This window comes from Euprymna scolopes, chromosome 12 (assembly GCF_053919585.1).
Source record: "Euprymna scolopes isolate OS-2025 chromosome 12, ASM5391958v1, whole genome shotgun sequence".
Lineage (NCBI taxonomy): Eukaryota > Metazoa > Mollusca > Cephalopoda > Sepiida > Sepiolidae > Euprymna > Euprymna scolopes.
In genome coordinates this window covers 24,657,681-24,675,478 of record NC_136493.1, presented here as the reverse complement: position 1 = coordinate 24,675,478, position 17,798 = coordinate 24,657,681, and the positions used below count along the sequence as shown (strand labels likewise).

Here is a 17,798-nt window from a genome sequence, read left to right as displayed (position 1 = left end):
CACATTATACTTGGACTTCTGCATGTCAGTACAGTTGGGAAAGCAGGAACCCGGAAGGGAGTTCCAAAGTCTAGCAGTTCTTGGGAAGAAGCTATTAGAGTAAAAGGCTTTCCTACATCTAGGGATCTCTACTATGTAGGGGTGGGATTTTGCTGCTTGTTAGATTTTTCGGGGGTATTTCAAACTAATTACTGTGAAGTGGTTCTGCTGATTGGATACCGGTATTGATGCATACAACTTTGTTTCTGTAGTCCTCTCAGATCTGTAGCACCACTTTCACTTATTATGGAAATCTTTATATAGTGCTAGCTGTATTTAACTATTGTATTAGGTTGTGGATAATTTACAATTAATAGGGGTTAGTATTTGATGCAAAAATAAGCACAAATTTAATCATATTCAACCATCTATTTGGCATAAAGCACTCATTCTAGTTCAATGGACCATAACTTTTGCGCCTTTTTTAATAGGCTAAAAAAATCTAGTACATATACTCTCTCTCTCTCTCTCTCATATATATATATATATATATATATATATATATATATATATATGAGAGAGAGAGAGAGAGAGAGAGAGTAAATGTGGAATGAAAATTTCTGTCATGACTGTATTGGTGAGACCCAATGTGGTTAAAAAAAAAAGGATGTATAAACACAACAGGGCAATGAAGCTTGGAAATATTTTAAGCTCATTGGTTCCCCATATGCTTTTCAATGATCACAATATTGACACATCAAATACAAAAATGCTAAAATATATTCATTATATAGAATTATGATGCCTGACCGAATCTAGTCTGATTCTATAATACAATAACAATATTCCACAAAGGCTGTTTTTTTTTTAAATATTTCTTATATTGTAACTAAAATTATGCTTTGTGAATATAATTTTTAAAAAATTCCATAATGGATAATCTGTATCCTACAAAATCTTATCCTCCCTCTCCGTGTTTATTTTCTTCCTTTTCTTTCTTTCCTCTTTTTTTTTTTTTCCTTTCTTTTAGTTTGTACCATTTTTTATTTTTTATTATCTTGGAACGGGTATTTTTCTAGTTCTAAATCTGTTTCAACTACCAAATTAAAAGCAAAAATCATTTTTAATGTTTGTGGCACTATTTTTTTGTTTGAATTTATTAGTTTATATAGCAGTTTTATTTTTTGAAATTATTATTGATAATATTTTATGCAATGAGGAGTAAAAATGTGTGTTAGCCCTTTGTGAAAATTCAGAAACTTTTATATTTTGTGAAATTTTAATAGGCATTGGACATCAATTGATAAATAATCCTCAATTTTCATTTTATTTGGAGGATTTCATAGATTTTTACGTTGCATAATTTGAATGTAACATCCTAGTTGTAAAAATTTAAATATTTTTTGTAAAAATTTAAATATATTTTTGTAAAAATCTAAATATATTTTTGTAAAAATCTAAATATATTTTTGTAAAAATCTAAATATATTTTTGTAAAAATCTAAATATATTTTTGTAAAAATCTAAATATATTTTTGTAAAAATTTAATTATATTTTTGTAAAAATTTAAATATATTTTTATTAAAATTTTAAATATATTTTTGTAAAAATGTAAATATATTTTTATTAAAATGTATATATATATCTCTTTGTAAAAATTTTAATATATCTTTGTAAAAATTTTAATAGATCTTTGTAAAAATTTTAATAGATCTTTGTAAAAATTTTAATAGATCTTTGTAAAAATTTTAATAGATCTTTGTAAAAATTTAAATATATCTTTGCAAATATTTTAATATATCTTTGCAAATATTTTAATATATCTTTGTAAAATTTTAATATATCTTTGTAAAAATTTTAATATATCTTTGTAAAAATTTTGATATATCTTTGTAAAAATTCAGATAATTCTTTTTTTAATTTTAACTATAGTTATTATTCATCAATCAATTAATATTTCTCAAATTTTAGTTTCTTTGAAGTATCTGAAAGGTTTTGATGGGACGTAATTTGGGCACAACTATCATATTGGAAAATGCAAACATCTCATATTTACATTAATTTGATCCATAGTCATTGGAGATGAATTAAGCAATTTCTTCTTAAGATCTCATAAGCTTTATATGTAAGACAATTTTTAAAGTAAAAATCATGTAATTGATTTTTATCAAAATCAGAATAATATTTTTAGAGGTCTTGCATATAAATTAATAAATATTCCTCAATTTTCAGTTGCTTTGGAGTATTTTAAATCATTTTTAAATAGCATAATATTGGCATAACCTCCTAATTGAAAATTCAAATATACCTGAAGTATATCAAATTTGATCAATATCATTGGGCAAAATGTAGAAAGATTCTCTGAATTTCTTTTTCTTTTCTTTATTAGTTGAAATTTTTATTTATTTATTAATTATTCGGGTTTGTATTACTGTACACATAGATTCGAAAAAATTGTCAAAAAACAAATATATAACAAATAAATGTTATCAAAGGCAAGATAAGTTACTTTTCTACCAAACTGGATATATTTTTCCTGTTTTTATTCAATGTAACATATTTATTCAGCTCGAAAAACATACAGTGTTTATCGATGTATTGAAAATTCAAGATGGCGTCTGATTCTCTCTTTAACACGGTAAGTTTGGGAAAAGGTGTTATAAATAAAAAAACTATACAAAATACTATTAAAAACCTGCCGAATATATGTCAACCTATGTCACGGTAACATATATTGAGTGTGTTTTTAACAGTATTTTATCTGGGTTTTTATTTATAACACCTTTTCCCACACTTACCGTGTTAAAGAGAGAATCAGACGCCATCTTGAGTTTTCCAATACATCGGTAAACACTGTATGTTTTTCGAGCTGAATAAACATGTTACATTAAATAAAAACACAAAAAATATATCCAGTTTGGTAGAAAAGTAACTTATCTTGCTTTTGATAACATTTATTTGTTATATATTTGTTTTTTGACAACTTTTTCGAATCTATGTGTACAGTAATACAAACCCAATTATTCTTTATATACATATATTTTTTAAATTTTATTATTTTTTTAATTATTTATAATTTATTATTATTCATTTATAATTTTATCATAGTTATTTATTTATATTTTATTATCATTATTTATAATTTTATTATTATTTATTTATATTTTTATTATTACCATCATGGTTGTTATTATCATTGTTATCATTATTGTCATAGTTATTGTTAATATTATTGTTGTTATTATTATTATTATTATTACTATAAGTTCCTGGTTTGGAGCTGGGATTGAAATCCTATCTCTCTTCAGAGAAACGATAGTAAACGAAATCAGCATTATTATTATCATCATCATTGTTGGTAATGTTTAGGAGATCCCAGCATTTTTCTTTATCGTGTATCATAAGAAAAGAAGGAGAAGGAGAAGACGACAATAACAATGACAAGACAAAACGGACAACAGAAGATGCAGAACAAAACAGAAGAGTTCCAGTGACAGAGTGCAACAATGTAATTTTTTTTTTTTCATTTGCAATCCAGGCAACATTGCAATATACCTGATAGGGGCGACATCATTGTTCCTCCTCTGCCGTTCCACATCAGGAATGCCATGCCATGTGAACTGCAGACTCCAGTCGAAGCCGCCTATACTTGTGCTCTTGGCACTGCCATATTGATATCGGAATGAGTCATCCTCGATAACATCAATAACAGGAGTTACAGCATTAGACTTGTTCTCGCCTATTCTGTCTAGCAATGGCTCCAACCAGCCTAAAACAGGGACAAATTAACAATTAAGATCAAGCTGATTCAAGAGAAAAAGAAAATTAAGCAGACTATATATAAATATGATTTTTTCGTGTCTGTCATTTTATGCCAAGCAATAGTTATAAAATTATTACTCACCAACCAGTATAAAAATACTGAAATCCTCTTATTTATCCAAAAATGCTAACGTTGATAAGGTATTTTTTTTGTGTGTATATATATATATATATATATATATATATATATATATATATAACAGTATAGCTACATTCCACGTTCCAAATATTTATTTTGCTTAAATTCTTTCAGCATTTCAAAATTTCGGCACATTTTTTTTACAGACCTGTTTCATTATGCAGAAACAATCAAATTATTATTATGTCAATATCGAATATTTTCATGCACACACTCTTCATAAAAAATAGAATTTTTTTTGCTTAGTATTATGCATGAAAACCCAATGTTGGAAAAAAAAAAAATGGAAATATATATATAACTAAAATGAACGTTCTTGGTTTACACTTATTGGTGATGCTTTACAATAGTTAACAAAAAAATTAGTGAAAAAAATAAAATACCTTCCATCCCCCCACACACACCAAAAAACGCACAAAAGGAAATATACAACAAATAAATGTTACCGAAATCAAGAAAAGCTATGTTTCTACTTACCTAGAGAAGTTTCTTTGTGTTTTAACTTATTTTAAAGCGATTTTTTAAATTTTAATTAAGAAGTACAGTCAAATATGTTATGTTAGAACAAATAAATAATTGGTTGACAGAAGATTCAATGTAAAGCCTCTATAATAGCCCAGAAACTGAAAATTAAAACAAGATAGTAAGAATATACAGATTGGTTGAAAATTAAATTTTTGCCTGATTAGTGGCAGTTATTATTAGCAGTATCTTTCGTTTAATTTTCAATTGTTTTGGCGATTATGGCGATAATGAAGTCTTCACACCTGCGCCATGTTAATGTGGCAGGGTTAAAGACACGGAAGTCAACAATTAGAAAATGTACATAAAAACGCTTTAAAATAATTTAAACACACACACACACACACACACACACACACACACACACACACACACACACATATCTAAGCAGACAGAAAATTTACGTTTCTGACGTTTGTGTCGAAATTATGTTAAATGCAATGGAGACATTTCCATTAGATTAAGTGAAATAATTGTGTGGTAAATTGTCATTATACAGACGAATTCACTATTTTTGAGCTTAGTCAAAATTATTTTAAAAGCGACAGTTCTAAGAAGAACACTGCTTTGCCTATGGAAGAAAAACAAAAATAGTGGTCAATACATTCCCTGTCTCAAGCCAGTGTAAATACTGTACAGATTAAGCTTAGTCTTTGTCCATATTGATACCGCAAACTGGCCAGAACTTTTGAGAATGTTGTGGTCTCTCAGCTCACGAGAAAAACAAACCAGTTAGTGAGTTCCTTTCCATGCTGTTAGCGCCATCAAAAGATGTTAAAAGTTTTCACCATGGTTTTGCGAGCATCGGGAATTAGATGACTTTCTCATTGACTAATCGAAAAACAACTTGAAATTATCATCAGTCATCCCAAGTTGTGTTTTACCCGATGAGGATATTCTTCAGTGTTCGGCTTTATATATTTGATTATGGGAAATTATTCCTATTTCTTCCAGGGACCACGAGGTCCCAAAATATGCCATATTGGGCGACAACATTCACGCCGTGTTCACCATGTACATCCTTCTAAGGAAACCCCGAACTAACATTCCCACAGAGGAATCATAACTAACGGCTCCATTGCAATGGATAGCAAATTCAGTCACTGTTTTTGCAAAGACTTACCGTGACCAAAGAACTTTCATTTCTGATACATCTTGAATAAAATTTGAGTTAAAGGTATGGCTTCGTTTGTGGAGTTTTACTTGCTATCTGCAGGGAGGAAATTGAGTGTGTAGGGAAGAAATTTCTTACAATACTTATTTCACTTAGTCTCCCTTGCATTTAACCACTCTTTTGACACATTTCCTACTTTTCTTGCCTTTGGTAACATTTACTTACTACTTATTCATTTTTAAATTTTTCTGTAAACTATTATAAAATATCGCCTAAAGCAAGTAACTCATTATTTTCTTTTCATTAAAAAAAAAAAAACGAAAACAAGCATTAATTATCTCTCTTAGAGTTGTAAAAAGATTGGATTATCTCCCTTAGATTTAATAACAAGACTTGATTATCTCCCTTAGATTTGCTAACGAGGAGCGATTATCTCCGTTAGATTTGCCAGCAATTTATCATTATTTAATATTTCCATTTGTTTGATTATTCCTTTCACGAAATGATATACTCAAAATATAAGATAAAAATATAGTTTAAAATTTGAATTCAATCTGCCATCGCCGTCCAGTGTTTAGTCGGGGCTGATCACAACGGACAGCTTAGAATTATCTGTTATAGTCCTCCTACCTCCTTGCCATGCAAAACGGCTATGAGTACGTTTTATATACAAACACCTGGAAATATTAAATGGTCACCGATTTTAGTACAGGCTAACAACGTAGAAGCAGATCAAGAGGATTTGAGAAAAAAAAAAAAAGAATAAATAAATAAAATAAAACTCAAAAATAAAATAGTATTTGAAAACCTAAAACGCGTTTTTTTTTGCCACTTATATATTTTTTTTGTTAATAACTGGTAAGATTTAAAAAAAAAAAATTGTTTTCAAGAATATATAGAGAAAAAAAAAAGAACGTACAATCAATGAGTCTTACATTTGCAGAAAATTAATCTGAAATAAAGAGGATTTGAGTTGATGAAATCTTTGTTATTAAAAATGTCAAAATGCATGTCGACATATTTAAAAACTTATTTCTTTAAAATAATTTTAATTATGAACTGATTTAGGTCAAATCTGAAACATTCGTGAATAATATTAACACAAATTTTCCATAAACATTATTAAATAATTTATTTAGTTTAACCGAGGTAGATAAACACTTGTATATAAATGATTCTTATATGAATAAAATTTTAACATGTTATTTATACAAACATTATTGGCTACATATGTGCATACATGTTTTTACTACAATTCCTTTAAGCAACGTCTTCAGGCTATTTTGTTTAAATGTATTTATTTATTTTTATAAAACAGGGTTTCAGTGGATTTACATGTAAGAAACTACAGCTATGCATAGATTATGTGAAAATGGCACAACTGTTTTTTTTTTTTTTTTTAGTTCCTTGGAAATAGATATAATATTTTATAATACGAAAAATATTGAAAGGTATCAGGGCGTAAGTCTTTATATTTGAGATAAGCGTCACAGTGAATTTTCTAAATGAAAAAATGCGAAAGTTGTGCCGATTTCTCGCACTAGCAGTAAATTAAAATGTCCTTTTTCAAGTTCACTTAACTTTACACAGTAGACGCGCCATCGTTTTATATATATATATATATATATATATATATATATATATATATATATATATATATATATATATATATATATAAATAAGAACAAGTAGTTAATAAAACATGTTACCAAACACTTTGAAAAAGAGTTAAAAACATTTAATTTTAAAAAGGAAACACTAAAAAAGTGGATAGTCTTTAATCCGCGGAGTTTCGAAGAAATACTTTCCTTCTCATCAGAAGGTAGGAATTAGCAAAATGCGGGATCAGATTTTGCTTGCAAAAGTATTTAATGAAACTACAAGTAAGTCATAGATCTTACTTGATAACAAAAAGTGAAGCAGATGGAATAGGGTGAAGAAAAAAGTGATTTCACGTGAATATATATATATATATATATATATATATATATATAGATAGATAGATAGATGCACTTCTTATGTATAGGCGTTATTTATCACAAGATTAAGTAATTTGCATATTGGCTTTGAAAAAAACAACAAAAAAAACAAAACGTTTTATTAATTATTTAATGTAGTTTTGCTTTTAATCTAATAATTGCTATAACAAACAGTTCTGACTTACAATATTGTTTTATTTCCTGTTCAAATATTCCTTTATTCTCAGGAACTGACTTGATTTTGAACAAGTTACGATCTATTCTTAAAGAGCAAGTGAAAAAAAAACAAATACGTTTCTTTTTATTTCTCTCTACAGACACATTTTTACGAATAAATACATTTGTATCGAAATTACCAAAATGTTAATGTTTGTTTGAATGGATCAGAAAGATTTTGTTTTGTGTTTAGAACATAGTTGTGGATGAAACGTTTATTATTTGGATTATAATGTTTCAACTGTTGAAAGTAGTGAACTTTGCCACACGACAATGAGCCGGTAATGCTCGTGTTACACAAATGAAAATCTATAGGATTTCATATAAAAACAATTAAATTTTAAAATGTTTTATCTGCTTACATTGTGCAAATAGTAAAAACAGTAAAAATTACATCGGAAAAAAAGTGAAATTCTTGAGAAAATCTGAAAAGTAAAAATCAATTAAAAAAAAAAACAATTCAAAAGATGAACCGTGCAATTTTAAGCAATCAATTTGCAATATATTTTTTAAAACATTTTTCACAGCAATTTAGAAAATGTAGTTTCATTGCAATTTTTTTTTTTTTTTTAAATAAATATCATTTAAATACTTTTTATGAGAATAAATGCCGTTTTTGTAGTGCTTTGATTATTAATGCCCCAAAAAATTATCTTGGAAAAAAATTATTACATATTCAAATAGGTTTTCTTTGTAATCTATTTTATGAATTAGCAACTTTAAACAAAGATGGTTTACTTTGTCATTGAATATATTAGTCGATCATTTAGCAGTCATGAATAAAATAAAGATTTATTTTCTCTTCGCAAATCAAGCGATTTGATTGGTCAGACACTAACCAATCAGCTTGAAATGTGTATTGAGTGTCTCCTGGGAACTACTTTGATAATCACGACCGGTCAGCATAAAGAACCCAGGAAGCATTGAAGAAAGACATCTCTTTTCCTGTTCACCTGTTCGACTGAACGCTCTAACACTGACGATCTTCAGTGAAGATAACTGCTGGCCAACCTTCGACAGCCCAAAAGAACATTTAATTCTTCTTTTTCCTCACTAGAAGTGCATCTCTAAAAACACTCATATTTTGATGACAACAACTCAAAAGCGATCAAGTAATTTAATTGATTTGAGCTTGAACATACATGAAGCAGTTTTACCTGCATGTTTTGGGATGAGTCTATGCATCTCAGTAAAAGGATTTGTCCATCTGTTCTATGACTCTATACCAGTAGATAGAGATTAATTCAACTAGTATGAATTCCGGAAGTGTTACATTTAGTATATCGGGACAACCTGGCAACAGACGCAGATGAACCCAGTGCACCTGACGTGACTAATGCTAAGGTTCAGAGGTCAGTTCCTTAAACAAACATGCTAGAAACAGCTGTCAATTTGTTAGACAGAAAATGCAACATGTTTGGACATAGGCAGGAAGGCAAGAAACAAGACGTCTCCACACAATGTAGAAATCTAAAAGAAATTTCCTAGAACCTTCCCGTTGATCAATGAATTTTTAAATTAAGTAGGAAAGTTAAGTAATTATAGCATTTCTTTTATAAGGAGGTCTCTCCCCTTATGAACTAATTCTTTTTCCCAATAAAGCCTTTAAAACGCCAACAAGTCTCCTCAAATTTCCATGCATAAGTTTTATATGTTTTGAGCTAAACAGCCAATCTCAGACACAAGACGATTCAAGAAACAGCCACATAAAAAAGTGATGATCAAGAATAAAGAATAGAGACCAGACGATACATAAATGTAAAACGGATAGACTTTTATTAATTTATTGTGTTTCTTCATCGCTCACTGGCAAGAACCAACGAGTGCACATATGTGAAAAAGGACAGTGTTCTTCCCATGTGCTCCCTTCATTTTCCTTCATTTAACATTGTTCGTTTTAATGATTGATTACAATGTGTAACAAATTTCAGGTTAAGATCTGCTTTGGTGTAAAAAAAAAAAGTATCCTGATACTAAATCTGATCCTTCTTTTTTTCTCTCTCTAGATTAGGCACCGTTTTTCATGCACTAAAAAATCATATTTTATTATTACCAGTTATGAATGAAACACCAAATTGTCAATTTAAACAACATCTTAATCCTCTTGTGTTGAGTGTCATCCTCTCTTTTTATATTTCAGCAGTAGTGTGCCTGTCAACATGCCATCCATGGTTCCATTTTTCTTTAAAACGTTTCTCCATCACCGAAATATCTTGATGAAATCTCTCACGCCACTTAAGATTCTCCACAAAATTCTAGAGCGCGACAATTTTGAACCCCCCCCCCCAAAAAAAAACCGTACCTAATTTAAGAAAAAGGAGTCCAGAATTGGATTTTCCATGCCAGTGTGTATATAAGAAATGGCCACCGATGGTCTGTAATTTTTGGAGTATTGCATAGTGCTACCATAAGTGTGACACATCCTTCAGTTGACTAGTTGACATCGCTAAATGTAGTTTCAAAGTAAATATTAAATAGTTATCTACATTTTTTGGTGGAAAATAATTTCCTTTTTTTATCAAAATAATATACTTTATTAAGTTGATAAAATAAACAAAATACTTTTAATAAATATTTATCAAGTAATCGAGAATAGCCTCCCCTATTTTATGATTACCTCCCCTGTGAATAACTCTTTAGTTAAGTCCCAAACTATAAAATCCTACTACACATAAATGAGTTATTCTAAGCAGAATAAAGTTTTATTGAGATTTTAGTTGTTCTTGTGTGTCATCTAAATAAATTAAATTTTTATTAATTTTATCGGAGGTTGTCAAAACACTGCAACTACTTAAGCAATTCACTTCAAATGTATACATATTACATAACTGATACGGCACTTTGTAGAGATCTGATTGGTTGATTTTCTAATCTAATTTCTATAATATGCGCTGAAATAAAAAGAAAAGAAAAAGAAAAGAAAAAGAAAAGAGAAAAAGAAAAGAAAGAAAAAGAGAAAAAGAAAAGAAAGAAAAAGAAAAGAAAGAAAGAAAAGAAAGAAAGAAAAGAAAGAAAGAAAAAAAAAAGAAAGAAAGAAAGCGTTGGTTTCTGTTTCTGATCATTCTGTTTCTACTTTTCCATTGCCAATCATTTGATTCAGTATCAAATATGTAAAGTATAATTATGTAATCAAGAGTAATCTCCCTTCTTTTATGATTACTTCCCTTTTAGGCACCTCTTTAGTTAAGCCCTGAACTATAAAATCTCACAGCACGCATCTCAGTTATTCTAAAAAATTCTAAATTCTTCCGTTGTGTAATTATAAACTATAAGAGAGAAATAGATAGTAGTACAATTATAATGATGATGGTAATAAAAAATAAGATCAGTGTCTGCTATAACTGTGCAGGCGTATCCTGAGGCGGTAGGCTATGTTGCATCTAGTTCTGAAAACTCTGATGCATACCTTTGCCGTCTAACATTCTCTATCCACAGCTGATCTCTCCTCGCCCCACCCCTGTTTGGGCAGCCCTTCATAGCACTTCTCCAGCGGCTTCGATCTTAGTTAAGTCCTAAAGTATTAGAAATCTTACTACACATTGTTAGATATAAAATAGTTATCCCTATTTTCTGATCAAAAAAGAACATACATTTTATTCAAATAATATATTTTATAAAGTTGATAAAACAAACAATATAATTTTAATAGCTATATGATGAACCCCCTCCATCAACTCCGACGTAGGAGCTCTGCCAAAACAACTTAATTTACTCAGATGATTTGTTTATAGTGGTGAAGGCTTTGTGCAGAACCAACCACACTTTTTGGTTCAACTGCTAATCTTTGTCAGTGCAATGGCTGCTACATGGCAGAGCAGACAGTAGACTGCAGGTTTTTGTGTTTTCCTTCTCCTAGATGCAGGTCTTAAACAAAGACTGGGGGTGCATCTCTCCCAGCGAATTAAACGTGCCTCCAACATGGAAATTTCTATGTCACAGTGTGGTACATACAGCACCTTTCCAAATAGTCACTCATCTGGTACTGGCCAGGCTCAATGTTGCTTAACTTTGGTGATCTGGCAGGAATCAGTGTGTTAACGTGATTATGTTGTATATGTATATATAATAACTATTTTATGATTGTGCCTTAATTATTTCTACATTTACACCATGGAATATCCTTTTTTTTTTTCATCTTCGCTTCTTTTGGGCTTTCATCCAAGCTTTTTAGTTTTTCAATATATATAAATATAATGAATTTAATAATAAATATAAATTTATGACTGTTTTGCTAAAACATTTCCTCTGATGAGAGGAGTCATTTGTTGAAAATCCATGGATTAAGGAAAAATTTTGTATTCCTCGTTGAATAATAAATTTCTCATATCTTTTAAAAAAATTTTCTGAATTTTATTCCAAATTTTCATTTTCATATATAATAACTATATACTACTACTACTACTACTACTAATAATAATAATAATACTACAGTAGAACGCTGGGATATGGTGGTCCCAGGATACGGTTTTTTTCAGGTTACAATGTAAGAATATGATGTTTTTAAGCCCCTTGTTATGGTATTTGTCCCACCTTACGGTGTTATTTATGTTATTTGATTATATACATGTGTATTATATACTGTACTGTATTTTGTTACTAATTTTTAATATGCACTGTATAAAATTTTGATTAAGCCTCGCCATACAGCGATTCCACCTTACGATCCAAACACACACCGGATTAATGCTGTATCCCAGGGTTCTACTGTAACTATATATTAAGTATAATATTATTATTTCTTTCCTCAGCCTTTTGGCTAGGAGCAAAGTGTAGTATCTGTTCTGATACTATACTTCACTTTGTCTGACCTCGATCAGTGGAAGAGAAATTCTTCTAGATTTTTTTTATTTTTGTTCCTATCCAGAGTGCCCCTTTTTTTTTGGGGGGGGGAGCTGGATTTTCTCCACATTAAAAACCGACCTTTTGTCTAACTGTGCCCTCGTCAGGAGGCAGGTAAATAGGAATATTAATGTTTATTAATATAATATTATTGTTAATATATTATTAATATTAATATGTATTAACTATTATAAAGTGGAGTCATTAATAGCAGTGAAAGTTAGATTAGAAATGGCAAATTCATATTCACAAGAGAACAAGAACTTTCTAATATTCTGATCATGTGTATATGATTGAAGCCGTAAGGTGAACTAATTTACATATTGCTTTACAAAAGGACATGCCATTAATTAACTATACATTTTTATTGTTTTCCACTTCAAGAGTTTCTTTTTAATCCTTTCCATTAAATTTACTTCTGGAGTTTATAATCATTAGTTTCCACAATTTTCTCAGGAAACAAGTTTGGCCGATATTAATAATGATAAAAGAAAAAGAATCACCAAAACACAGCGATATAAAAATTCATTATGGCAAATGATTAAGGCAGTTCTGAGAGGATGGAAAGACCAAAGAGGGATAGATAAAATACAGTCGCATATGTCAAAATTTTAATATTGCTTTGTAAAAAGGACATCTAATTAATTAACTATTCATTTTTAAAATTTATTTTCTAATTAAAAAATTTTTTTCATGTTAATAAAGTGTAACTTTATGGATATTTTTATATTGTGAATAAAAGCTTAACATTTTCAATGGAAAGAGTTTTTTTTTTTTTCTTTATCCTTCGCAGTAAACTGACTCTTGGAGATTACAATCTTTAGTTTCTGCAATTTTGCTCTGGAGACAGGTTTCACTGTTAATAATAATAAAAAAATTAAAAACAAAATTTAGTGGTACAAAACTTTGTTGGTACCACAGAAAATGACTACGGTGGGTCCAGGAGAATGGAAAGTACCAAAGATGGATAGTATAATCCAAAACTCGACTGTAAGGGTTTGGTGAGTATTGGAATATTGAGGAGGCTTATTGTTAGGAAAAATCATCAGTTGTTGTCAGTGAGAATTTACTGTTAAAGATTGATGTGAGAACATGTAGTTACTTAGAGTGAGATGAAGCATAGAGTAGTGAAAATTTTTGGAGACTTGCTGTCACTCAGATTACAAGAAAACTCACCAGTGAGTAATAGGAGTTCTCATACAATAATTGAAAGAAAATAAATTGAAGAAAAAATTTAAAAAAGAGAAAGAAAGATAAAAATATTAAAAAAAAAAATAAATAAATAAAATAAAAAATAAAAATAAAAAGGAAAATACAAAATTACGCATTTTTGGTGCCAAACTTTTCCGAAAGCAAGAAACTTCCAAAAGTGAAAATATTTTCTCAAATTAAGAGAAATAAAATTATTCAAAATCGAAATGGACAATTAAAAAAAAAAAAAAAAGAATATTCTCTGGTAAAACAGATCTGCCTGTACGATGTAAAAAAATTGTACGATGTAAAAAAAATTGTACGATGTAAAAAAATTGTACGATGTAAAAAAATTGTACGATGTAAAAAAATTGTACGAAGTAAAAAAATTGTACGATGTAAAAAAAATTGTACGATGTAAAAAAATTGTACGATGTAAAAAAATTGTACGATGTAAAAAAATTGTACGATGTAAAAACATTGTACGATGTAAAAAAAATTGTACATGTAAAAAAATTGTACGATGTAAAAAAATTGTACGATGTAAAAAAAATTGTACGAAGTAAAAAAATTGTACGATGTAAAAAAATTGTACGAAGTAAAAAAATTGTACGATGTAAAAAAAATTGTACGAAGTAAAAAAATTGTACGATGTAAAAAAATTGTACGATGTAAAAAAATTGTACGATGTAAAAAAATTGTACGATGTAAAAAAATTGTACGATGTAAAAAAAATGTACATATAAAAAAAAAAAAAAAAAAAAATACAATAACTGTAAAGGAAACATCAAACCAATACTCGACCTTGCGCCTAACCTCATAAAAAGGCAGTAAAAAAAAAAAAAAAAAAAAAATCAAAGGAATTTTGAACATATGTAAGAAAATAGTAACTGTTAATGAAAACAAAAACTGCAAGAAAAAAAAACAGTTATTATTTAGAAATGAAAATAAAGCAATAATAAAAAAATAAAGTTGACATGCAATCAATAATAGTAATAGCGGTAGCATCCACATGCAAGCACTTCAAAAATTTCAGTAAAATGTTATCAAGCAAAAAATAAATAACAACAATAAAAAAAGAATAAAAACAAAAAGGAAAAACAGAAAGTACATGTCAAAATTAGACTAACCGTTTTGTCATGCAAAAATTACGTTTTATGTTAAAATAAGTAAAAAATCAATAAAAATAAAAACACAAGAAAAAACATATATACAAAATAAACATACGCAAAAAAAAAAAAAAATAAAAATAAAAAAAAAAATAAAAAAATAACGTTCACCATAAATAACATAAGACATAAATGTTTCAAATTAAATGTCATGGCCAATAAATTTTTCAATGGCGTGTGTAAGGATAATATTATTTTCACTCACAAAGGAAATAAAACATGATTTGGTTAAAAATGGGGCAGACATGAAATATGATTACGACAAAAAAGAAAAAAAGGAATAATATTCAAATGTACGAGATTTTTAGAGGGAGGGTTTCCTTCACGTGACAGACTCATTTTGGAGAATCTTTGTTCTTCTTTACATATATTATATGGCGAGAAGATGGTTGTAAAATGGACTTTTTTTAATATGAATTCAGCTACAATAGAAATGGGAGGGGGTATATGTTGTGAGGGGGGGGGGATAGGCTCCGAAATATGCTCAAGCCAAATAAATTGAAAAACTATTTAGTTTTCTCCCACTACAAGAACTATGGCACCAGGGTCGGAAAGTAGGTTTTAGAAATCAGCGATCCCCCTCCCCAACCTGCAAAAACTGTCTGGCCATTCCTCCGATTCAAGCGATTAGCAATAAACTAACCCCTTCTCAAAGAGAGAAGGTAAATCCTGGGAGGGTGAACCTCCTAGAACTGCACAAAACTAACATCCCACTGCAAAATCAACAGGGACCATATCATTACAGGAATGGTCTAACCTCTGTTGATCTCCCCCCCCCCTCCCGAGGATATAGGAGTAAATCAAATAGATGAAAAGAAATTTTGGAAATTGTTTGGTACAAACATATTTCTGAAAACAATAAATATATATATATATATATATTTATTTATGGGGGAAAAATATGCTTATTAAATTATATTTCCCCATTTATTTATACCAATCCATTTATCTATGAAGCTCAATGTATGTTAAACATAACTACAGAGCATATACAAATAAATCACAAAAAGTCTATATTCCAAATCCCAAGATGTTGTTCATCTTACCGTTTATTTCTTTCAGCATGTTAAATTTTTCAATTCTTAACAGCATCTGTTTCGTAGCACAGAAACAATCATAATTATCATGTCAATTTGTTTTTATGATATTTACGTCATAATCAAAGATGGCATAAATATCATAAAAAAAACAATGCAATTACTCTTCGGATTTAAGTCATCATGCCCAAATTCTTTTTTATTTTCTTTTTAAAGGTAATGAGTTCTTTTGATGAGTCAGGGCAGAAAATATTAAAAAATTGATATAATAATTATATGATTGTTTCTGCGTGACGAAACAAGTGCTGTCAAAAATTACAATTTTCAAAGTTTCTAACTTTTATGCTAACTAGCAAGTTCATAGCAATTTTATAGTTTTATTTTAGTGTTATTTTCTGCTGACGGAAAAGGCCTAATTTTTGAAATTCTATGGAATAAAGACAATTCTTTTTGAACAATAAATTTTGTAAATGTTAATTTGCATAATTTAATTCTCCTTATATATAGCTATTTTTAACAACAAATATTTTTTATTAGCTATCTATAGGCATGTTTCATCCTTTTAATAGAATCATCAGTATGAAAAGAGGTCTTTAACCCCCAAATACGAGTCACCTTTTAACTCCAAACTTAGTCATCATGGCTTTCAAAATAGCTGTGCAGAAATACCAAGAAATTCAAAAGTAGATTAAGCGCATATATTATTCCTTAATTGGAATTCATTTTTGAGATTAGCATTATATGTATTAATTTATTTTTATTTCGGACTATTATTCTCATCTTTATTAGTTGTTGTTTTTATCCTTATTGGTTGTTTTTCACGACGTTTCGGCCAACTATTCCTCTGGTCTTCTTCAGGTCGTAACCACAACGGATAGGAACTTTGAATCTCCTAACTGCATTCTCAGCAATCACTGCCATACGTAGTTGTTGTCGTTTCACCATGTTTTGGCTAAGTTACCACCTGACGAAGGCCAGAGGAATAGTTGGCCGAAACGTCGTGAAAAAACAACAACCAATAAAGATGAAAAACAACAACTAATAAAGATGAGAATAATAATCCGAAATAAAAATAAATTAATATATATAACGCTCATCTCACAAATGAATTCCAATTAAGGAATAATATAAACACTTTTTCCTACTTTTATGTACAAGACGGGGACATTAGGATATCTTAGAGTGGTAACATGCAGGCTGTACTGATGGAGATGTTTCATACATTAGGTGATAAATTAATAGATTAAGTGCGTTTTAAAAATATGCTAATATTCCTTCCCACCCTTATATCAAATTAGGTCGGAGAATATTAACCTGGAATTATATATATATATATATATATATATATATATATATATTAACATAAGATATATATAAGGTTTATGTGTTCGAATAAAAATTGAGAGGATGTTTCAAATTGTAACATTCACCTCCCCATCCTCGAAAGATTATTCATTCGAATACATAAACATGCTTAAGTTTGAAATAGAATTTTATTTGGTCTGTCATGCTTAAGTTTGAAAAAAGCATTTTGGAAAAAAGGGAAAGAAAATCTGCGACCTTTTTAGAAAATTCTCAACGCTTCGTCCCCATTTTCGGGGGACTTCCTCAGGAGAAGGAGAAGGATGATCGAGGAAAATAAAATATACCAAAGATGAGAGGAGAATCTTATGAAAAGTGAGATATCTATATATTTTATGTACATGTAGGAAAAGCGATTGAAAATGTAAGTGGGGAAGGTGTGTGTAAAACGTAAGTGGGGAAACGTAAGTAATAAATATAAAAATTAT

At 29.1% G+C, this 17,798-nt stretch overlaps 1 protein-coding gene and 1 non-coding gene across 7 annotated transcripts in view; one reads left to right on the top strand and one right to left on the bottom strand.

The window, feature by feature from the left end:
• Positions 1-17,798, bottom strand: part of LOC145291201 (polypeptide N-acetylgalactosaminyltransferase 5-like) — a 568,917-nt gene that overhangs the window by 120,757 nt on the left and 430,362 nt on the right. For 2 of the 6 annotated variants that reach the window (XM_080136781.1, XM_080136782.1), the window contains exon 7: positions 3,536-3,749. The exons of the other annotated variants lie outside the window; for them this stretch is intronic. In XM_080136781.1, coding sequence (XP_079992907.1) covers positions 3,536-3,749 — 214 coding nt within the window. The remainder of the gene's footprint in view (positions 1-3,535; positions 3,750-17,798) is intronic. 6 annotated transcript variants of the gene reach the window in all.
• LOC145291790 (U2 spliceosomal RNA) lies at positions 12,507-12,697 on the top strand. Its single transcript, XR_013869480.1, has one exon. It is a non-coding gene; the product is annotated as a U2 spliceosomal RNA (small nuclear RNA).